General features: G+C 37.7%; 2 protein-coding genes and 1 non-coding gene across 3 annotated transcripts; 1 reads left to right on the top strand and 2 right to left on the bottom strand.

The window, feature by feature from the left end:
- The first annotated feature begins 1,746 nt into the window (after window positions 1-1,746).
- Window positions 1,747-21,229, top strand: LOC133746073 (probable rhamnogalacturonate lyase B). The gene is made up of 15 exons (XM_062174237.1): window positions 1,747-1,836; window positions 13,914-14,035; window positions 14,122-14,181; window positions 14,594-14,707; window positions 14,823-14,942; window positions 15,101-15,242; window positions 16,282-16,452; window positions 16,730-16,885; window positions 17,003-17,109; window positions 17,908-17,998; window positions 19,660-19,801; window positions 19,992-20,148; window positions 20,239-20,355; window positions 20,480-20,606; window positions 20,732-21,229. The coding sequence occupies exons 1-15, from the start codon at window positions 1,795-1,797 to the stop codon at window positions 20,978-20,980; spliced, it is 1,917 nt and encodes a 638-aa protein (XP_062030221.1). The 5' UTR covers window positions 1,747-1,794; the 3' UTR covers window positions 20,981-21,229.
- Window positions 17,253-22,285, bottom strand: LOC133746074 (uncharacterized). Its single transcript, XM_062174238.1, has 3 exons — window positions 22,018-22,285; window positions 21,233-21,354; window positions 17,253-17,682 (listed from the first exon to the last, which is right to left on the bottom strand). Exons 1-3 carry the CDS (start codon window positions 22,144-22,146, stop codon window positions 17,673-17,675), a joined length of 261 nt encoding a protein of 86 aa, XP_062030222.1. The 5' UTR covers window positions 22,147-22,285; the 3' UTR covers window positions 17,253-17,672.
- TRNAW-CCA (transfer RNA tryptophan (anticodon CCA)) lies at window positions 21,621-21,692 on the bottom strand. Its single transcript has one exon. It is a non-coding gene; the product is annotated as a tRNA-Trp (tRNA).
- Window positions 22,286-23,815: the final 1,530 nt, after the last annotated feature.

Genomic DNA, 23,815 nt, shown 5'->3' with positions numbered 1-23,815 from the left:
CGATTTGGGGGGATGTGGTAGGGATGGTGGGCTTCGTGCTTTTGGGCATCAACCTGCTTTGGGTTGTAGCAGTGCAGCCTAGCTAGCTGGCTAGCCCACTATTTTTACCTTTTCCTTTTGGATTGGACTTGGGATGGGCTATTGAGGAGTGGTCTAGTCCTATACTATCTTAAATTAAAGTTGGTCCTGTGTTGGTTGCTGTGATGTACACCATTAAGATCTCTAAGCGTCAAAGTTCCAAGAGTGTGCTTTGATCTAAGATTGTGTAAGCGTAGATTTTTTCTTCTTTTGTTTTGAATAATTGAGCTTCGCGATGTACACCATTGAGGTCTCTAGGAGTCAAAGTTCCAAGACAGTGCCTTAATCTAAGATTGTGTAGGCGTAGGTTTTTTCTACTTTTGTTTTCGAAGCTTCACTCTACTCTTAACCCTATTTCTTCCTTTGATTGGTTGTTCTGATTTAAGGTGGAGGGGTTTGACTTTTGTTTTTTAGTTTTTTGTTTTTCTTTAGGGCTTTCTGTTTTGTGCAGTTTGTTTTCTGTATCGAATTGTAATATGAGGGATTTTCGAATCCATCTAACTTGACTGATATACCTAATGGAACTTGATTTCGTTGCCCTTAAAAAAAAAAAAGTTTCTCGACGACCCAAAAAAAAATATATATATATATATATAAGAGATCATCTTATGGATATTACTTTAATTAAATGAGTTATATTAAGATGTTGAAGGAAGCTAAAAAATTAAGAAATTTCTTTGAGAGATTTGTATAGAATAATTTCCAACTGAAAAATGGGCTATTGGTTTTAGAACTAGATGAATCTGTATGTGGTTATGGCTGGGTGGGTTTTCGGATAGGTTTCATACTGTATATAATGTCATGTTGATGTTGGGAAATTCTAGTGTACTTGTGGGTATCTCATACCCACATTTACAAAAGTGACAACAAATTTGTTGTCAGAGTGGTAATGTTGAGTCCTATTTTGTGTAATCTTAGTTCTAATAATAGTAATTACACCTCTTACGACATTGTTACAAGCTTTTGAACAAATTCGTTGTCAATGTTGTAATTTTTGTTTAACTATATGTAAATAGTGTAAATGAATATGGTAACTTTTGTTCTCAATGTTGTAATTTTTGTTTAACTATATGTAAATAGTGTAAATGAATATGGTAACTTTTGTTCTCAATATTGTAATTTTGGTTCAAATAATTGTAATTTTTTGTTTAAATAGTTGTAAATGAGTGTATGAGATACCCACAAGTACCATAGCTTGTCTCGTTGATGTTAGCAATACAGGTCTTTGGAGAATAAAATAGTAATTAGACACTATAAAAATTTATGATGAAATTTCTTACTGACTATTAATTTCAGCCAATCTTTCCACTATTTTGATAATAAATTGTTAATATTTTCACTCTCCGGTCTTCATTTTAAATATCTTCCGTTCGTGAGCAAAGTTTTTGTTGGATCAATATCACAAGTATTTGATGATGTTAGAAAATCGTAATGCTCTACCATAGTATTTCACACACCACTCATGACTATGTATGATGGTTTCTAAGCTAACTTATAAAACACTCGACGAGCCCAACACGTCTACAGTAGTAGTGACGACTGAGTAAAGAAATCGCACCAGAAAGAACCCTTCATTTCTAAGTTTGAAGCCAAATGATCATTTGTCGATAAGAAAATGGAACTATATATAGCTAACCCATTATGACTTGCAGAAAAGTAATTGTATTCGGCCTCCAAATCCACACTAACATTTCAAAGGGAGTCCTCACAATTGCAATGTCGTCCCAAGCTGTGCAATTGCATATTCAGGATCATCATGTAAGTCATATATGCTGTAATTACTTTTTTCTTTTTTCTTTTTTCATGAGACCTGTCTATATATGACAATAATCATATACACAGTAACAAAATAACGAAAGCTTATGCAGTAAATGGGTATACACTGTTGATTGTAGTAACTGTTTGAGTTACTTTTCTACCTTTGGTCGTGGTTACTTGCATGATATGTATCAATCGTGAGGAGAATTGGTCAATTGGGTACTGAGTTCTGAAGGACTTGTAGTGAATTTCGTATAAGAGGATTAATTACTGTGATTTGCAAATATGATAGAGGATAACTTTTGGTTGCTCTGGCACAACTTAATTAAGTACCTAACTTTGGTTGTTTCACAAGAAAAGCTACAGAGCTGCCAGCCTCCTCGTTGGGTGTTTAGTAGGGAAAGAGTTGGCATTTAAAACTAAAGGATCAAAAGCTCGGATGCTCGAGTTTCATATTGTTTTATAGAGGAAAAAAAATTGGCAAAAGAGAATTTTAAATCCTGGTTAAAATTTTAAAATTAAATACTATAATATAAGGATAAAATAATGAAATTGACAAGAAAGTCTTTTTTTAAAAAAAAAAAAATTTTACATTTGAGCATAATTAGACCTTTTACTAAACCTAATTAAAAAGAAAAATTCTCCCAAGTATTAATTTTCCCTCACGTTTTCGCCACAAGTTAAGTCCAACTTAAAATTTTCCCAATAGCTCTTATAAAGCCCAAGCTTTTTTGTTATATTTTTCTGACCATTTGTCCTTAAATCTTCCCGTCTTCTCCTCTCTCTCTCTCTCTCTCAGCTCTCCAACTTCTGCAATCTCTCCAATGGAGTCCACAGTAAGCCTTGAACAATCGCCCACATCCCAACCTATTACAGAAAATTTTCTTAAGGGTCAGGATATTTGCCTCTGTGTTTTCTTTTTTCCTAAGGGTCAGATAATGTTTCTTGAGGAAATTTTTCCTTTTTTTTTTTTTCCCGGAGGGTCAAGAACTTTTTGTAAGTAAAATTTGGGAGCCATTTTTTTTTCTTTTCCTTGAGGGTTAAGAAATTTTTGTTAGTATAAATTGGAAACCTCTGTGTCTCTTTTTTAGAGTCGTGAATTTTTTTTTGAGGGTTAGTACATTTTTTTTGAGAGCAAGATAAAGTATATATATATATGGGTTTAGTGTTCTATGGGGAACTTTTTTTTTTTGACAACTTGAGGGAATAAAATATTGGGGGACTTTTGTCCTTATGGGTCAAGGACTCAAGGACCCTAATTAAACTAGGAGGGTGTGGCCGTGTGGGGAGATATGAAATAGCAGAGAGTTTTATTTTTATTTTTATTTTATTTTATTAGGGGGTAGGGTGTTTCTTTCCTCCATTTTTTATTTTATTTTATTTATATTTATATTACATTTATGAATATACTAAATTTGTTATTTAAAGCTTACCAACATTTCCGGGTTATAATCCTAAAAAACTTCAGTTATGAAGAGCAAGCTCTATTCTATCAATAATATTCACTCAACTTGTGGAAAAATAAAATGTCCTTACGGTCAAGGACCCTAATTAAACTAGTAACGTGTGGGGAGATATGAAATAGTCATTTTGGGGAGGGGGGAAGTTACCGTGTTTCTTTCCTCCATTTTTTTCTTTTTATTTTATTTATATTTATATTACATTTATGAATATACTAAATTTGTTTTTGGGTGTGGCTATTGCCACTCTACCATTTTCTTAGTTCACCCTACAAACATTTGAATTATTGAAAGACTATATTACCCAAGTGCAAAATGACTAATAAGTACACTAATTTTCTAAAATCCAAATATGTAAGAAAAAAAATAAATATATAAGTAATTAATTAAGTACAAAGACTACGTCATTTCTCATTGGATAACATTAATCTTTATCTTCTCCACCCAAATTTGAATTTATTACTATTTTTTTGTCTTTTTGTTGCCTCCTCATCGTTAATTCGTTATTCAATTCACAAAACCATTACCTTTAACTTTATCAAAATCTTTGCAATATTCTTTGTGAACACCGAAAGTAAAAATTTAAAACACGAAGAAAAAAAAAATCAATGTCTTCTTCATTGATCATAGTTGTAAATTTACTAATCTTTTTACATAGATTGAAATAGAGAACATTGAAATTGAAAGAAAAAATTAAAAAAATGAGAGTAAATCAGATTATGATTTTATTAGGAAACTTTAATAAATTTTAATTTTTTATGAGTATAAATTAAATGAGAGATTTTCATTAAAAATATTTATTTTTTAATTGGATATGTCATATAAGGATATTCTTGGAAAGAGAAATGAGTTAAATAAGTAAATTTAGTAACTAAAATTAAAATGTAGGGTGTAATGAGCAAGTAGGGTGAACAAGAAAATGGTAGGGTGGCAATAGCCGCACCCTTTGTTTTTTTAAGCTTACCAACATTTCCCGGTTATAATCTTAAAAAACTTCAGTTATGAAGAGCAAGCTCTTTTCTCTCAATAATATTATAGATTGATAATGAAATTTAATAAAACTCCAATATAAATATGCTATCTGTTGTAGAGAAACTGAAATTGAGAGGAAATTGTTGTGTATTCTCATTGATAATAGGGGCCTCTTTATATCGAGGATTACAATGCATAGAATCTCAATCGTACAAGGAAAGTAATCGTACATTGAATAGGAATCTAGATCCTTCTAATTTAACCCTATTACTACTAGGTCAAGTAACCTAGAGTTTGGGTCAAACACAAATAGAGATATCCTTAAACACTCCCCCTTGTGTTGTCCAAACGCGGTGCTTCTCTCGTTGCCTCGTTAAAAACCTTGCCGAGTAACAAAAACCCAGTGGGACAAAAATAACCTCGGTCGAAGGGGAAAAAGAGCACAACACACCCTTCACGTTTCGAGACCATACATGTAGACATCTCCCCCTGATGTCTGCATCTCCCCCTGATGACTACGGTCATGGGAGTTCGGATAACTTCCGTAAACGATGCTACCAACATGTTTCTCGAAAGTGGAATTTAGGCAATGACTTAGTGAGCAAGTCTGCCACACTGTCCTCAGATCGAACCTAGTTCATTTTGATCTTGAGGAGAGTCTGTTGTTGCTGATTAAGCTTGGTGTTGTCGCTTTGATGTAGCCTTACTTCATTTGTTCAAAACAAGCTGCATTATCCTAAATGCTCGTAGGCTCATCCATGGTAGACTTCAAACCACAATTGTTCGAACATGCGTAATTATGGATCCAATCCATATACATTCACGAATCTCTTCGTGAAGAGCAATGATCTCTGCATTGTTCGAAGATATAGCGACTAGGGTCTATTTCTGTAGACCTCCAAGATATCGCAGTCTTTACCCATGGTGAACACTTAACCAGTTTGGGAATGACCTTTGTGTGGGTCAGAGAGATACTCAGCATCAGCAAAACCTTCCAAAACGCTAACTTCTTTTTGGGATGGGGAGAGGGGACGCAGGCCAGTGTTGGCGGCGTTCCTGGTGTGTGATGGGTCCGAATCCATCATCTCTCTGTAGGGATAGAACAAGCCCATATCAATCGTACATCTCAAGTATCGAAAGATATCTTTTACAGCAATCCAATGGCGTCGCGTTGGCGCAGAGCTATATCTAGCTAACAAGTTCACAATATATGAGATGTCCGGTCTTGTGCATGGAGCTAAGTACAATAATGCGCATATTGTACTTAACTAGGGCATTTCTGCCCCTAGCACATCTTCGTCATCATCCTTTGAACGAAGAGGATCCTTTTCAGGATCAAGACTACGGACGATCATGGGGGTGCTTGAAGGTTTGACCTTGTCAAAATGCCTAAGCATCTATCAACACGATGCTCAAGTTCCAAACCGAGACATAATCGTGTTCTCCCAAAATCCTTCATCTCAAACTCGGATTTCTAGTGTTCAGTGGTTTCCCTTAACTCTTTAAGGGCTTCTAATGAAGATCATGTCCAACATGAACCGCGATAGAATCCGAAACTTGTTATGGAAACGCGTGGGCATATCCCTTCCCAATCAAGTAGTCACTTTAGTGAGCGTTTCAACCTCTTTGTAAACGCGCTCCGTGGTCTAGAGCCACTTGACTTGGGTAAATGAAGTTCACCATGAACCTTCATGTATATTCCGTATCTAGATCCCCATAGAGATACGTAGTGACCACATTTGTAAGCTGCATGTTCAGTTATTCGGAAACTACCAAACTGACAAGGTAGTGGAGTGCAATGACATCCATTACGAGAGAATATGTCTCATCGTAGTCGATTCCAGGGCGTTTTGTGAGAAGCCTTGCGCCATAAGGCGAGATTGTCATCTCTTTTTCTCATAACGCTTTCTAACGAAGACCCTTTTAGTCAACAGGTTTTATGTCAGGAGGTGTTGGCATCACTAGCTCAGAAAACCTTCCTCTTCGTTAGAGAATCCATCTTAACCTGGATCGCATATTTCCATTTAGCCCAAATCTCTCTACGTTGGCATTCATTCATCAACGGAGCGTGGTTCGATATCATCGGACTCAACAAACTCATGCGCAACGAAATGCGTGACTACATCATCAATTATGAAGGAGTTTTTATCCCACGTCTCATGTACACTAGTGTAAGTTTCATAGAGCTCTATATTCTCAGGAATAGGGTTCTAACGTTGAGGCGTCCCCCAACGATAACCATAACCCGGAAGATTCTCATGAGACGGATTATGAGTGTCGATGATCAAAGGATTGGAATGTGCCAAAGTATCCTTCGAATCCACGGGCCTCCCATGCATCCTAGTTGGGGCCATGGCCTGTAACGCCAGAGTGCCACTCTCTATGGCGTTGGCGCCATGCCTACCTCTGTGTAGGGTGGCGCTACGTCCTTTCGTAGGGATGTCCATCATTGCAGGCATGTTTGCAGCATATTTGTGTGATCTCGTCACTTTAGTAGGGATCGAGATGAGATATAGTGGGGACAGGCCACGACAATTCCTGTCGTTCCTGCTGAACATCTGTGTTCTTATCTCCCCCTAACGACGGGAAGACTGTCTCATCAAAGTGACATCCGCAAATCTAGCGGTAAGGAGATCGCCATGCAAGGGCATTAAGTGGCGGACGATTGTTGGAGTCTCAAATCCAACTGAGTTGCCCATTCGTCTGTAAGGACCCATCATAGAGCGCTGTGGCTGCGCAATTGGCACATAAATGGCTCACTCAAATACGCGTAAGTACGATACTTGTACCCAGTCACTAGCTGTAACGCAGAGGTACATTGAGTGGCGGTGGGTCGTAGACGAATTAGCATTGCTGCATGCGATATTGCATCACCCCAAGCGGATATAAGGCGGTTGGTGCGCATTACCAATGTCCGGACTACTATCGTAGTCATTTCCGCGAGACCATTTGGGTGTGCTCATGGGAATATGATGTCCAACATCAGTCCCAAATGCAATAACTATCGAAAGTCTTCGATGTAAACTCACTAGCATAGTCAAATCCAATTGACTGAATAGGATGATTCGGGGAGTGAGCCCGTTGTCATATGATGTGTGCTAGGAGTGTTTCATAAACAGCATTACAAGTGGACAATGGCACAACACGTGACCAGCGTGTTTGCATATCAACCAACATCATGAGAGATTTAAACGTCCGCAAGTTGGTGGAATTAGTCCACAGAATCCCTACGGATTCTATGTAAGAACATAATGAGTATTTTCATATCCTTTGCATAGGACGGTCTCAGTCCTAATTTCCCTAAGGAACGGGCTTTGTAAAACGAGCGAGAGGCTTTAGAAGCAACCAATGAGAATTTTGGTTGGGCCTGAGCGTCTGAAACGCATATTGAAGCAAAGTTTGTGACTACATCACCCATCATGGTGTCATGACCATGGGAAGTGGCATCCATGGCGTTATAACCATGGGGATTGACATCCATGGCGTCATGGCCATGGGTAGCGCCATATATGGCGTTGTCACAAGGGACTTGGGCGGCCATATGGCGCCCCAAGACAGCTGCAGCGCCAGATGCTGCAATTGTTGCGATCTTGCTAAGTCCAGGAACCAATTTTTGATTCTTGCTTCATTTCGCTCGAGGGTGTCCATATGAAGTCTTTAGTAGACGGATCACCATATCATGACCAGGGTGACTTATCCTGTCGAGACAAAGCCAATATGTGTCTAAATCCAAGAGATCTTCTCTCATAACTGTATTGGATTTAATAGCTCGAATAGTGACATAGAGTCCACTAGAGAGACACATAAACTTCTCTAAGATGCGCCTTTGTTCGCAATCATTAGAGGTATTGCAAAGGAACTCATTTCCGTTCTCTATATGCGTTTTCGCATGGAATCCGTTGGCTATCCTTAGGTGCGAGTTGCCCTAGGAGCGTAGAGAGTTTCTGTGACATTAATCAAGGTGCCATTTGGCAAAGAGACTTGGGCTATTCCATGTCCTTGAATTAATACTGATGGCCCAGCCATCGTAGTCACAAGGTAGCATGCTCATGAATCAAAATGGAGTCATAATGAAAAGAACTCAAAATTTTATTCATAAGCCAACGGAGTACATCATTGTCCCTTAATCATTAGGAGAATCTAATCCAAATGCTAGCTAATGCAAAACAATGGTAGTCGTCTAACTTCTTTCGGTAATTCCAAAATAAATGTGACCAGGTGAGTAGAGAGATGTCGGTGGAGCAAGGCTCGCTTAAGTACCACTAATCTCAAAACCTTCCTAGACATCACATTTACGTTAAGTACGCCTACTTTGAAGAAAGACAAAAACATTGGCATCTACTACAAAAATGATATGGCAATTGCCTACATCTCTTGAAAAATAAAGGCTTAAACAGAATTGGCGATCTATTGATCCCAGCCAAATTTGTAGTCTTCAACCCTTTACTCTAGATCATCTTCTTGATCTTCTTGTTCCACATAGTGAGCTTCTCTTGCTTCACAATATGCTTTGTAGGCGGTGACAATTTCTTCACGAGCTCTACAATTGTGTGCCCAATGATCAGACACTCCACATCGGGAACATACATCTCTTTGCTCAAACTCCATTGATTGAGGCGCTTTGAAAGCGTCATTTAGATGGCTCTTAGTGTTGGTGGAGCCACCAACATGGCCAGAGGCGTTGCCTCCCTCTCTCTTTCCACGTTTACCTCTTCGGTTTCGTGTTCGCCTATTTTGGCGGTTACCTTCCCAAGTAGAGCGATTATATGGACCAGAACGTCCAGAAGTATCCCTAATATTAGGGTTTCGCTCTTGGCGCCCTCTCTTTAGGGCGCGACTATAATTGGATTCCGGAATATGCTCTGTTCCCACGGATCTCGAATTATAGTTCTTCACAAGGATGTTGTCATGCTTTTTAGCGACATTCATAGCTCCAATGAGCTCATGAAACCTTGTGATTCGTCTTGCATTAACATCGATTCGATAGTTCTTAGCAACCATCAATGCAGAGACGGGGAAAGTAGAGAGAGTCTTCTCAATCAACATCGCATTTGTGATCTCTTTACCACAGAATTCCATTAAGGATTTAATGCGAAGTGCTTCCGAGTTGTAGTCAAGAACTGACTTGAAATCACAGAAGCGGAGGCTATGCCATCTCACTTCTAGGTCAGGAAGCAGGGAGTCACGGACGTTGCCAAATCTTTCTTCGAGTGAGGCCCACAGCTTTCTGGGGTCTTCTTCATTCATACACTCGTACTGGAGCGAATCATCCATATGACGAGTCATTAGGATGATGGCTTTCGCCTTATTTGCCTCGAAGGCTGCTCTATTTGCTTCCAAAGCTTGAGCTTGCTCAACAGTTAGCACGTCCTGGCTAGGCTTGAGAATCGTATCCAGGATTCCATTGGCCTTGAGATGCTGGCGGACATCACGAACCCACCTGTGATATCCAGAGCCAGTTGTTCCCAATGGAGCAAAGTCCAATTTGTTCAGGTTACTCATCCTGAAAGAGAACAAGAAATTAGGGTTAGTTTCGGAGCGGAAAAAGCTACCACGAAAACATATAAAATTTCTGAGCGTAGTCGCTTTCAAGAAATTAGGAATTTCCGAGCGTAGTCGCTTCCAAGAAATTCGATTCCAAGAGGGATTGGATTAGATCGAAACAATGATGTAAGTGGTCGATCATAGATTCTCTACAAACTCTAAGTTTGGAGATCTCAACAAGCTCCAAGCTTGGAGTGAGCACGAACCCCCACAGTTCGGCTATTGGTCTCCCCTATGAAGAAGAAAGGAGGGTAGAAGAAGGGAGGTTGCAAGTCCCCGAGAAAAGAAGAAGAAAAGTAATAAAAACTTCAAAAACGGGAACTTTTAGAAAAGTTTACCTTAAAAGATGGCGGGAAAAATGTTGTCCGAAAAATACTGTAGCTGACCGGAAGTTACTGTAGCTGACCGGAAAGTGGCCGGAAAAAGTCACCGGAAACTGCAGAAAGTGGCCGGAAAAATCGTCGGAAAGTGGCCGGAAAAGTGTTGATCGGTCTTTGACCGGTGGGTTGACCAGCGTTGACTGATCGTTGACCGATGTGCTGACGTGGCACGTTGCTGATGTGGCAGATCAGTTTGGCGGCTAGGTGGCTTGGCTTGGCGGCTTGGCTTGGCGGCTTGGAGCCTACTGCAAGTGGGCTCAAGTTTTGGGCTGCAGCAAGTAGACTTGGGCTGCAGCAGATGGAATTGGGCTGTGGCTTCCTCCTTTTTTTTTTTTGTTTTTTGTTTTCTGTCGGTTCAGGTCATGAAGATTCCGGTGGCCGGTTCGGATATTTTCCGGCCGGTTCTGGGGGTGGGGCCGCCGGTTCTGGACTCCTGGAGTTGAGATCTTCAAGGTGGGCGGCGATGGTTTATGGGATTTGAAGGCTACGAATTTAGGATTTCAGGGTTAGGGCTCGTGCTGATAACGTGTTGTAGAGAAACTGAAATTGAGAGGAAATTGTTGTGTATTCTCATTGATAATAGGGGCCTCTTTATATAGAGGATTACAATACATAGAATCTCAATCGTACAAGGAAAGTAATCGTACATTGAATAGGAATCTAGATCATTCTAATTTAACCCTATTACTACTAGGTCAAGTAACCTAGAGTTTGGGCCAAACACAAATAGAGATATTCTTAAACACTATCCTTTTTTTTTTTTAATAAACTATCATAGAGTTTATCATTAATATAAAGGTAATGCCAGAATGACAATTACATATTCTTCCGCTACCATCTATAGATAGACAAGAAGTTGTGATAAACACACCACAGTGATACATAAGATGAATGGTCCTATTTGACATGTCATGCTCACTTAAACAAAGCAAACTCATTCCAACTATGAACTAGTAGTGCATAATAATAGGCAAAGGTAAACAAACTTAAATAAAACCTAGCTCTAAAGAGTTAACCCACTTCCTGTGAGGCCGAAGATAATGCCCGAAGGCCCCATTCTAGCGCCAAAGATAGCAAACTAGCTCAATAGGCCCAAACAAAACTGACTGTATCATCGACCAAACTGGCGCCATGGGAGTGCTGATGCGATGGCGGCCAAGATCGGACTCGGGCAACTCGGGCCGATGTGGACTGACATTCAGCCAAATCCATGTAGAATCTCTTTGGATCAATCTCGAGGCCTCCCTTGGAAGCCGAACCGGTGTCGTAGGGATGTCTGAGGCTGTGCCTGGCGGTGCCCAAATAGTAGTAGTGTCAATCACCTCAGTGAAGAGGGTAATGGCGACATTGAAGTCGCCAGCAAAGTGAAATGCTTTGCTCTTGGCTTTGGCTTTGTTGGCCGTAACATCCCGATATCTAGAGAGTTGCAATACCACCGACCACATTGATTTGGACACCCAGGCCCCTGGCACCTACGCAACTATTAGCAACCATCTTTTTTGGCATCATTTGCAACTCTGGCAACTGCAATCCTGGCCAAGGCTGAAACCAGCCTGATGTCGACAAACAGCTTGTAGAGTCGCAAAGCTGCGGCCATCCAACATTACCGCTAGTAGTAGCAAGATTAGAGCAATCAGAACCCAGCTAATGAAGGTCAACCAAGCCCGATTCCTTCCGATTTAAAATTTTCAGCGTAGAAAACACAATTTGCCATGGAGCCCAAGGCTGAACCATCCTACTACTGCCAAGTAACACGCAACCACCACACCGTCCAACAAGGATTGAACTGATCTACCAACGAATAGGGATGTGGAGGCGATGAGAACCTCCTTGGAAGCAGCCCAAAGGCGGCGCTAGAAATTTCAAGAGAATCCGCTCTCGGAGTCTCGGTTGACATGTTTTTTTTTTTTGATCAGATAAACAACTTATATGCTACAATTAGTCTTTCGTGAGTCGAACTCACAACCTCCCACTTACGAAGGGGAGACTATGCCACTAGACCAAATGGTACTGGGCTCGATTGACATGTTAAACATCCTTTTAAAAAACAATATGCTATACTTTTATTTTTAAGAATATAAATTGTATGTTGGCTCTCATACGTTCACATCTAAAAGTTAGATGTGTGGTGGTTGAATTTTCAATTGTGCACTTAGTTAAGCATTTTTCTATCTTTACCAAAAAGTAACCAAAGTTTTCGACATTTGTTAGTGATACTCGAAAAAAACCAATCCCAAGAACAACTCAAATATCAATCGAAACATAATACCAAATAAATAAAAAAGGCTCAATCTAGTGATACTCGAATTTCTCTTTGCACATTAGGAAATTTGGATATTTATACCCCTATTATTCTTCACAGATGACCCATCAACGATTCCTCAAAGTTGAGTCCTCCGTATCCCTTTGAATTAGGAACAAATATCTTATTGTTTTAGTGAGAATCACTGCCAAGATCGCTCAGGTACCTGTCAACTCGGCTTCTATAGCTATTGTGATGTCATGTCCATATGGCATGTTATCCTTCCTTCCTTCGGTCATTGGAGAAGACAGGATTTTTGGAAATCAACGATCCACTATAAGTTTAAGAGAGAGGTCTCCCAGAATGCCACGCTAGACACACATGTCACATGTCACTTAATGGCTCCACTGGCCTATTTCATCTTGGCTTCTCTTTGGAATTTGTTACTAACTTCAATTGGTCGACTAGGCTAACGACATTGCTGATGCCGACGATGTTTAGGAAAAGAAAACTAATGTCTATGATTCAAAAGACTTAATTACTTCTAATGAGAACATTGAGTGCTCCGCCTATATATCAATATAATGTTAGTGCTGGTCTTGTGGGTAATAACACGAAAATTTTAGTTTGTTCCAATATCTTATATATTTACAGATAGAGTGAAGTGAATTAATAGTTTTGGTTTCCATTGGATTAGATACAAAATCTGATACTTTCTTAAGTTATGATATCACACAAAACTAGTCTAATTGCCATCATGGTACTTTTATTCAGTTCTTAGTCATAAGTCATAACCTAGCTATAGGCATGGAGAATGGACATACAACAAAATTTCTATGATGTTAATAGTTTTCTTTTTTTCTTAGGAAAATAGTTGATGTCTCGGGTTGTTTTTAGGATAATTTATTTAGAGAAGTGAAATCCACACTCCCACTTTCATTCTTTAGTCAAAATTCTCATAAAAAGATAAAATTTAAGTTAATAAAGACAAAATTTAAGTTACTAAAAAAGGAAACATGTAGTATGAATTGTAAAATGGGAAGTATGAATTTCACTCCTCTTTATTTATATATTCAACTCAAGAGTGAGGCTCCACTGAGGACCTTTAAAATAAGATTTCATGAGGACTTTTAAATTAACTAATGGATAACTTGTGTGTTAAATAAATATTATTCAACTAAAATTTGGACTGCTCATCCAACCATTAGTTTGAAAGTTCTCATGAAATTCTTTATTATTTTTGCTCTAATGTTCTCATGGAGTAGTTCTTAATTCAACGTCCTCACTGGAGACTCTTTGCTTAGAGTAACATACAGTACCGCCATCAATCTTATCTACTGCAATCTCATGTGTCAATTTTTTTCGTTCTTTTTTCTTTTTCATTATTACCTCTAGAGATTATGGTTTTATATATATTTGCCAAAATAATATGGGAAAAGAGGGCGACTTCTCTCGTAATGATATATGCACAAACTGCAGGTTATAATGGATAACGGCATACTCCAAGTTACACTATCAAAACCAGGTGGAATTGTAACTGGAATACAATATAATGGCATCAACAATTTGCTTGAAGTTCAGAATACAGAAACTAATAGAGGGTACTGCTTCTACTTCACCATGTGGCTACTTACCATTCTTATCTTCTTCATTTATGTCTTTATACAAATTTGAACATTAATTGAAGGTATTGGGACCTTGTTTGGAGTGAAGCAGGAAGTGTCGGAATAACCGGAACATTTGATGTGTACGAGCTACACTACTACTCCACGTTAATCTAAATCATTCTCTTCTCTTTTGTATATATGGAGAATATATTGACAAGCAAACTTTGCAAAATGAGTGCACTGTTTGAACAATTGAGGAACATTATTTGGACGGGAGCAAAACTATGGATAGCTAGGGCTGCTCTACCTAGGCGTTGGCCAATGAAATGGATTTGCAGAGGGTGGGTATGGGAGTTTGGGTATTTATGATGCAAAAGGAGTGAATAACTTCATTGCTTACTTGCTTAGTCCTACGTAGGGCAGCCCTGTACCGAAGTTTTGCTCTTTAGACGTCCGGCATTTTAGCAGGGCATTCATTTTACACGGGACTAATACATTTATCAGTTTTATATCTTAGAGTATATTTTGCTTAATTGTTTTATCTATTTACAGAATTAAAGGAACAAAGTTCACCGTCATAGTGGAAAACGAGGAACAGGTAGAGATATCATTCACAAGGAACTGGAACCATAAGAACAAGCATGTCCCGCTAAATATAGACAAAAGGTATGATTAATGCCCATATAGTCTTTGTTAAGTATCTCGACGTCTTATGTCGATCGATCGTATTTTATATATATGAATGATAATTATTGATAAATATGATCATATATATTTTCAGGTTTATAATGCTTCGTAATTCGTCGGGCTTCTACTCGTATGCCATCTATGAGCACTTGAAAGAATGGCCTCCTTTTAACCTTCCCCAGACCAGGATTACATTCAAGCTCAGTCAAGAAAAGTAGGTCGCTATATACATTCGACCCTAGCTAATATTAATTGACCTTTTCTAAGGAGTAAATAATCGCCTAATCCTCTAATTAGATGAAACAATACTCATACATATTCATGAAGAGATAAATCAATTATGTCATGTATGAGTGAATATGTATCATGCAGGTTTCGGTACATGGCCATAGCGGATGACAGGCAAAGATACATGCCACTTCCGGATGACCGATTACCAGACAGAAGCAAAGCTTTAGATTTTCCAGAGGCAGTTCTTCTTGTCAATCCCATAGAGCCAGAATTTAAGGGAGAGGTGCATAATAAAACTTTGCTTAGAATTGACAAGCTGGCTAAACTTATACATGCATGCCTACCGTATGTTATTCTAGTAAATTACAATTATAAGTTTAGGATGAAAAATAATATCCATTTAAACTTACAGTACAAGTACATAGCAAGCTAGGAGAACGTATATATATATTTGGACTAAATACTCGTTACTCCTCATACTTTTGCATGAAAAACAGTTTAGTCCAAAATTTTAAAATTAAACAGTTTAGTCTTTATTCTTTCTAATTCTCACACAACATGTCCTAAAATGACTATTATACCCCTCACTTTTTATTTTTTTATTTTTCTCTCTTTTTATTTTTTTTATTTTTTCTGCCTCTCTCTCTATATATATATCTCTCTATATATACACACACACACACACACACACACACACACACACACATATATATATATATATATGTGTGTGTGTGTGTGTGTGTATATATATATATATATAGAGAGAGAGAGAAAAAAAAAAGTGAGGGGTATAATAGTCATTTTAGGACCTGTTGTGTGAGAATTAGAAAGAATAAGGACTAAACTGTTTAATTTAAAAAAATTTAGACTAAACTGTTTTTCATGCAAAAGTATAAGGAGTAACGAGTATTTAATCCTATATATTTCGATCAGCGTTCCTCCAAGAGCCACTCATGTATACTACCCTACTAGGGTTCGAGTTCTATGGTTAAGCACAGTTAGGATTTGATTGATCTCCACCCTGGCTTAGTTAGCTGACGAGAATGGGGTGGTGGATTCTTCACACACAAAATCAACCCCCAACTCGAAAACAGTCACAACACTCGAGGTCACCGCCGTGGACCTTGAGAGAACAAATCATCAAGAAGCTCAAAAACAATTACACTCAAAACACACACGCACTCAAAGAGCTAAGCCTTGTGGGGTGGGTGAATCGGCCGGTGAAGTAAAAATTGTATATAAAATAGCTCACGAGATCTATTCTGCTGCAATACACACACTCGATGTAAATTGTAAATTCCAATTCCATTATACAATTGTAGGTCGATGACAAATATGAGTACTCCTGCGAGAACCAGAATCTGCAAGTGCATGGTTGGATATGCATGGATCCACCCGTCGGGTTCTGGCAAATAACACCCAGCAATGAGTTCCGATCTGGTGGACCTCTTAAACAGAACCTCACCTCCCATGTTGGCCCAACTTGTCTTGCAGTAAGTTCTTCTACACCCAGTGCGTTTGATAGAGAACTGGTCCACAACTACATGGAGCGTTTGAATTGAATCTATAATGTACATCTTCAACTACTAGAGAACGTACTCCTTGAATATTGATCAATGGAAATAGTTTTGTTTTCCTAATAAAAGTGTTTGAGTAAGGTTTGCTTTAATTCTAATTATGCCTGCATTTCAGTATCTGGCCTGTTAAAGAGTCTTGAATGAATAAGCAACCCTGATTTTTTATATATTGATAAAATGCTACTATATTCAGATGTTTCTCAGTGCTCACTATTCAGGAGAGGACCTTGTGCTAAAGCTCAAACCAGATGAGCCTTGGAAGAAGGTGTTTGGCCCTATTTTTATCTATCTTAATTCGGCGCCGGATGCAAAAGACTCGTTGCCACTCTGGGAGAATGCAAAGGCACAGGTTCAAATGTTCATAAATTTTTCTGAATCAACGTCATTAGACAAAGATTATTAACTTATGGAAACTATATGCTTCTCATTCTTGTTGTTAAGTTTGTAATTTGGACCTTTACTTTAGATGATGACAGAAGTAGAAAGTTGGCCATACGAGTTTCCAGCATCTCATGACTTTCCACCATCAGAACAACGGGGTAATCTTAGTGGCAGAATACGCGTTCAAGATAGGTACTTAACTAAATCACTTTTCCTTCCCATTAATCCTTGGAGACAAGCTATGGTACTTGTGGGTATCTCATACACTCATTTAAAACTATTTGAACAAAAAATTACAATTATTTGAACTAAAATTACAACATTGAGAACAAAAGTTACCATATTCATTTACACTATTTACATATAGTTAAACAAAAATTACAACATTGACAACGAATTTGTTCAAAAGCTTGTAACAATGTCGTAAGAGGTGTAATTACTATTATTAGAACTAAGATTACACAAAATAGGACTCAACATTACCACTCTGACAACAAATTTGTTGTCAGTTTTGTAAATGTGGATATGAGATACCCACAAGTACACTAGAATTTCCCTAATCGTTGATAGGGTGTATTATTTTTACCGAATCATCGTTCAGCCATTCTTCGAATATCATCAATGAAGAATTCAAGCAAATTCAAGATGGTTTATTCATCCAACTCGGATCAAACAATTGGAACAAATGGATGAACACAATCTTTCGAGAAACCAATGATTGCTATATTAATAGTCAATCATGCACCGGATTTTGGCTATGATGACCTGCAAAGAGGAATGTAAATAATCGGTTGTGTGGATTATAGAGAGCTCCTATATTACTAAACTAGCTGGCTTCATAATTAATAATACGCCAAAGCTTATGAATCAGAATAGACGTGTGTGTGTGTGTGTATATCTATTATTTCTTCTTGATAATTGATATCATTTAAAAGTTTGCATTAATTGATAAAACTTGTTTGAAGTGCTACTGAATTCTATGCCTGGCAGGTACGTAAGCGATACTTATATACTCGCCAACGGTGCTTATGTGGGCTTGGCACCTCCGGGAGACGCTGGATCATGGCAGAGAGATTGCAAGGTGATAACACACTTGAAAGATGAGATTCTTATTGCCTTGATTGATATACATATAATAGCTTCATAATTGTGATGTTCCCATTTATTTAGATAGTCAATGAAGTCGTATACATGAAAAATTAAGAATCAAATGCAGACATGCTTAAACTGCAGCAGGTTCATAATAATCATCAAGGTTGTATAACAACAATGGGGAATCACACACATCTTTAGACCGAAGCAGGTTGTCGAACCTAATTAGTATTGAATTTTCCAACTCAAAAACTAGATAAAGACTACAAATTTACAAACAATACGGAATATCTTTAAACCGAAGGAGGTCGATCCTGTTAGTATAGAGTTTTACAGTTGATATGTTTACAAACACTGCCGCTCTTCATTCACACAAACAAATTAGGAAAAGAAGAAGAAGGGATGACTAGAGAAAAGGAAACAAGTTGATAACACACTAGTATCATATTGAGTTACTTGGCTATGATAATTTGGTGATTGTTTCGCACAAATATTGTTCCAAATTTATTCATTGAACTCCATTTAGACATAATAGTCTACACATTGAATTAACAGAATCTTCAGGATCAAAATTTCAGGAAAAAATCGGTTGAACTGATTAGTATGTTTCAAGCATCTTATTAAATGTAAGTAGCAAGTTTGTAGACAATCAGACATTACTATAGCTCAAGTAAAATATAAATGTCAGTTATTTTTCGCCATATAATCTCTTCCAATTAATATCTCAAATTGTCTATATATGCTCTACAGGTGAGAAGTTTGGTTTTTCTATTTGTTGGAACTTGGAAACTAGAAATGATGACACATATATTTAATTTGTATATGTGTAGTCTGTGTATTAGTATCATACATAAAAGGATATACCGTCAGATTAGTACTATTTTGATGATCCCGTCTCAACCTCTGAGCAAGTGTGTGGCACTGGTATCTATTGTGCACTACATGGGCGATGAGGTAAGAGGAGGTGAAATGTTTCATATATGCAGACACATATGGAAAGATGCGGAGGTATCAATAGGGTTTGCCAAACATGCAGTTGCTGAGCCTATTGGCTTAAGAATTTTGTTCTTAGATTTACAGACCAAATAGGACGAATCTAAGTAATATTTCTACAACTCCATATATTCCCTTATTGACATGAAGGACTTACCTGCATCCATGAGGTTCACATTCAACCCCTGCCTAGTGAACGTGTTATAAGCTGCTTTATTTTCATCTACTTATGGAGCTTTATTTTCATCTACTTATGGAACAATGTACGTAATGTTTCTGTGCCATGCAAACCAACCAATGTGCCCCGGATTTTAGTGCAATGACATGGTGTTCAGCATTTGCCGAATTATGTACTGATCAAAACTGGTCTTTTCCTACTGCATGATCTCCTCATAACTAAGATTAATTTGATGGTGATTTTGGATCCTTGATGAGTTCTTGTGTCATATATGGCATATAAGTTTATTAGTTTGCCACATCAATCAGTGAAATTAACAAATCCATGGGAAACTTCAAAGACACTGTACTACTATATTACATGACTTATGGCATGGTACTGATTATTGATTGCAAGTATGACTAGCCTGACTTATAATCCCGTTTTCTCTCAAACAAATCAGTACTATGCTTGACAATTCTCATTTTCCTTTCAATTAGGGCTACCAGTTCTGGACTAGGGCTGATCAGAATGGTTATTACTCAATAAATGATATACGTGAGGGCAACTACAATCTTTATGCATGGGTTCCTGGATTTATAGGAGATTATCGATATGATGAAACCATTAACGTAACCGCAGGTTTAATTCTCTTAAATCTACTTGTACTTTTCTTTCCTGGAACTTATTAATCTACTTGTACTTTTCTTTCCTGGAACTTATTAAAGGACTTTCTAATCGTAATGTCTCTCGTTTCTTTTCCAAACAAATAGAAGAACTAATATTGAGTTGAATCGCAACTAGTCTGATCAATACCTTATGTATTGAGCAGGTTGTGATATTGACATTGGTGATACTGTATATGAACCACCAAGGAGTGGACCAACATTGTGGGAAATTGGCATCCCTGATCGTTCTGCTGCTGAATTTTATGTCCCAGATCCTAATCCAAAGTATATCAATAAGCTATATGTCAACCATCCTGACAGGTTAGCTCAAACTCCATTATATTTATGAACTCTACGGAATCATTTATACAGAGTTAACACACCAGTCTTCTCATTTCCTTACAATTGCAGGTTTAGGCAGTATGGTTTATGGGAAAGATATGCAGACTTATATCCTGAGGAGGATTTAGTGTTTACAGTTGGTGTTAGTGATTATACTAGAGACTGGTTCTTTGCTCACGTTACCAGGTCAAGTTCTTCCGACTTCGTCGTTACTATGTCAAAGTTTCATCATTTGTATTTGAAAGTTTTGGTGTCAGTTGATAAACTTGTAACATTCATGGCCTTAACTTCAAGTTGTTCTGAGAAACAGGAAGAAGGATGATGGCAAGTATCAAGGCACTACGTGGCAAATAAAGTTTCGACTTGACAATGTCAGTCAGACCAAAACATACACACTTCGAATTGCCCTTGCTACTGCAAACGTTGCAGAACTACAGGTGCGTAATTCTAGAGGCACCATATTTTCAGGCCACATTACGTAACCGGCCACAATAAGTGGCTGGGAGTTTATGCTTACTTATTAAAGCTCTAATCTGAATTTATCTTTCTTTTTCAATTAAAGATTCGCGTAAATGATTCCAAGACAGATTCACCTGTGTTTACGACCGGTGTGATCGGACACGACAACACAATTTGCAGACATGGAATTCATGGTCTCTACTGGCTGTATACAATAGACGTACCTGGCACATTGCTTGTGGAAGGAGACAACATAGTGTTTCTAACCCAAGCAATGAGCACCAGCCCTTTCCAGGGACTCATGTATGACTATATCCGTTTAGAAGGTCCATCAACTTCTATTTCTACCTGAGCTATTTGTTCTCTAAGAATAATAGGATAAATTTTAACATTGTAACACCATAAGCAGTTGGTTTATGTATTCTACCCGTGAAAATTCACATTGACGTGTGTGAAAATAGATTATTCTATTTCTACCCATGCGCTATTATATACATTATAGTAATAAACCAGATGAAAGAGAACATTGAACTTTAAAATATAAATGTCATTAAAATGTGTACTGCAATAGAAGGCTTCAGGGTGTTTGAGAAATGAGAATTACACTGATTTGTTGAGTCTGTTTTTGGTATCCTCGGCTGCATCAGTAGCTTCAACTTGCATTTTGGCAGTTACTAGGTCTGCTTCTGCTGCTTCTTTCTCATTTCTTGCCGTCAACTTTTTGGCCTGCTTCCAAAAATGACCAAATCAACAATGTAACCCAGAAAAACATGCCTAACAAATAGAGAACCTGCTTCCAGAAATAACCAAATTTACAATGTAACCCAGAAGACATGCCTAACATAGAGAGAACCTGCTTCCAAAAACAATGATATTAACAATGTAACACAGAGAACATGCCTAACATTTAGAGATCAAGTACATCATCAAAACACATGCCTAACATAAAGAGACCCAACATACATCAAAATGTAACTTCGAAAGAAAAGGATTGAACCTGACGTGAATCGAACACGCAACCTTCTGATCTGGAGTCAGACGCGCTACCATTGCGCCACAGATCCAATTATTTAACTTAGTCTTTAAAGAAATGAAGACCTCATAATCTTAGAAGATTTCAAAGTGAAATGCTTCCCTACAGATTCACATAGAAAATATTCCCACCCAATCAATTAATCCATCAGCACCCATTTTTCATTGGGTCCTAAAACTCCTAATAGTCAAGTATTTTATCTCTCTGCTTTTTGTTTTTTTCTTCCTCAAGTTGCATGGTCTAAGTGGGCAGCTATAACTTCATGAAAGAAAGATTGAGAACGTTATTCGACCCAAAAGAAAGAAAAAGAATGTTATTAACCAAGAAAAACAGGAAAGCTACGAAATGGGGGTTACCTGACCAACAAAGAAGGCCTTGACATAGCGAAAACCCTCTTGCAACGAAACTGTGAAGGCTATGCATTCCGTCTTCATGCGAGACATACCAGAAATCTCTGCTTGCTTTCTATCAGTCCTGTCGTCCATGGTGCCTGGATTTGCAGTACTACTTGACTTGAGGGAACTAATTGCCTTTTGTTTAAGATAGCTGAGGCTGGAGTCCAACACGTTTTGTAGCTTTGGGTCAGAGTCAAGAATGCGTGGCGATTAGATAAAGCATCCACGTTTTGGTTTTACAGAGAGTACTGAGTAACTACCATGCGTCATTAGTTATACCAAAAATAAATAAATAGATAAATTAAAGTGACAAAAATGGGTTTGCTATACAAAAATAGGCATTCTGATGTTTCCTGTTACTAATCTAAGAGTTTGCTTCTTCCATCTAGTTTGATTAATTGTGGTTTAATTGCTTTAGTGTTGAGATTGGTAGGAGCAGTTGAGATTGGTAGGAACAGAACTACAGAAGGAACTTCTTAATTGTTTCTTCATTTTGTTTGTCTGAAAAACAAATTTAAGAATATTTATTCATTACGTTACTTTATAGGGTTTGTGAAGAATGCTTGGAATAGTAAGGTCTTGGGTGGGTTGGGTTTTTCTTGATTTGGTTAATGGAGACTTTATAGAAAATAGTACCGACATGCACTTACACCAATAATTTTTTTTTTTTTTTTTAGAATAATAGTCAACCATTTTATTAATAATAAACATAAGAAAAATTACAACCTAAAGATGTAGAAACTACATCAAAATATAAACGAATAAGGGAAATACTAGATACCATAAAGCAACGGAAATAAAACCGAACAAAGGTACGAAGGGATGCAATTAAGCATTTGATGACGCCCAAGACAGAGTCCGGGCGATGTAAAACGGTTCCAATAGTATGGCCGACCATACTTCCACGCATATAAATACGTTGAATAGAGGGTAACCTTCTATCAAGGTAACCGCCGGTAGTGTGACCGACCTTACCCACTCCACACAAATTAATACGTCGAGTAGAGAGCAATCTTCTACCTAGGTAGCCAAAATTCCAAATCCAGAGTATAGCAGAAAGAGAAATCTGTAAGAAGTCGCCTGGATCCCAAATACGAATCCAAAGAGAAGACAGAACCCAATCAAAGGCCCATCTTGAAAAGCCCAAACCAATAGGAGCCCAGGTCCAGATTACACCAGTATGAATGGACACCTATCGGAAAAAAAAAAAATGAATGAACAACTGGATAACATTAATTGCATTTTTGTGTTATTAAAAGAAAAGATGATTACAAATATTAAATAAAGGCCAAGATTGTCTAATAGGTACTGGTTCACTTGTATTACCGATGCATAGAAGAATTTTTTTGTATACTTTCTGTTGTTAAAAAAGAAAAAGAAAATGATGATTACAAATAGTAAAGGCTGAGATTGTCTAATAGGTGTTGGTTCACTTGTATTGTTGATACATAAATGAATTTTCAGGTTTTATATTCCTTTTAAATTAGAATGAAGATGGGAAAATGACAATTACGCATTAATTGTTGAAATGACGAATTAAATATGCAATGGGCAATTATGAGAGCAATGCTTTAGTAACCCTTGAGAGAGGTTTGGGATTTTTTTTTTAATTTTTTTTTTAAGGATATTGATATCATTATATTCAATAGTTGTTAGAACAGGCTAGAGTCTAACATGTACTTGAATAGGATTGTAGACACAAGAAATTTAATGAAAATAAAATTCATTAAATAAATCGGTCAATCTTTGAAATTTTGGC

The sequence above is a fragment of the Rosa rugosa genome, chromosome 4, assembly GCF_958449725.1.
Source record: "Rosa rugosa chromosome 4, drRosRugo1.1, whole genome shotgun sequence".
Taxonomy (NCBI): domain Eukaryota; kingdom Viridiplantae; phylum Streptophyta; class Magnoliopsida; order Rosales; family Rosaceae; genus Rosa; species Rosa rugosa.
This window is presented reverse-complemented; position numbering and strand designations above follow the sequence as displayed.

Coding starts and splice junctions, on each gene's coding strand:
- LOC133746073 (XM_062174237.1), top strand. CDS start 1,795: ATGTCGTCCCAAGCTGTGCAATTGCATATTCAGGATCATCAT. Junction 17,110..17,907: donor AGAATACGCGTTCAAGATAG/GTACTTAACTAA, acceptor TATGCCTGGCAG/GTACGTAAGCGATACTTATA. Junction 20,149..20,238: donor TATGTCAACCATCCTGACAG/GTTAGCTCAAAC, acceptor TTACAATTGCAG/GTTTAGGCAGTATGGTTTAT.
- LOC133746074 (XM_062174238.1), bottom strand. CDS start 22,146: ATGGACGACAGGACTGATAGAAAGCAAGCAGAGATTTCTGGTATGTCT. Junction 21,355..22,017: donor AGGCCTTCTTTGTTGGTCAG/GTAACCCCCATT, acceptor TTTTGGAAGCAG/GCCAAAAAGTTGACGGCAAG.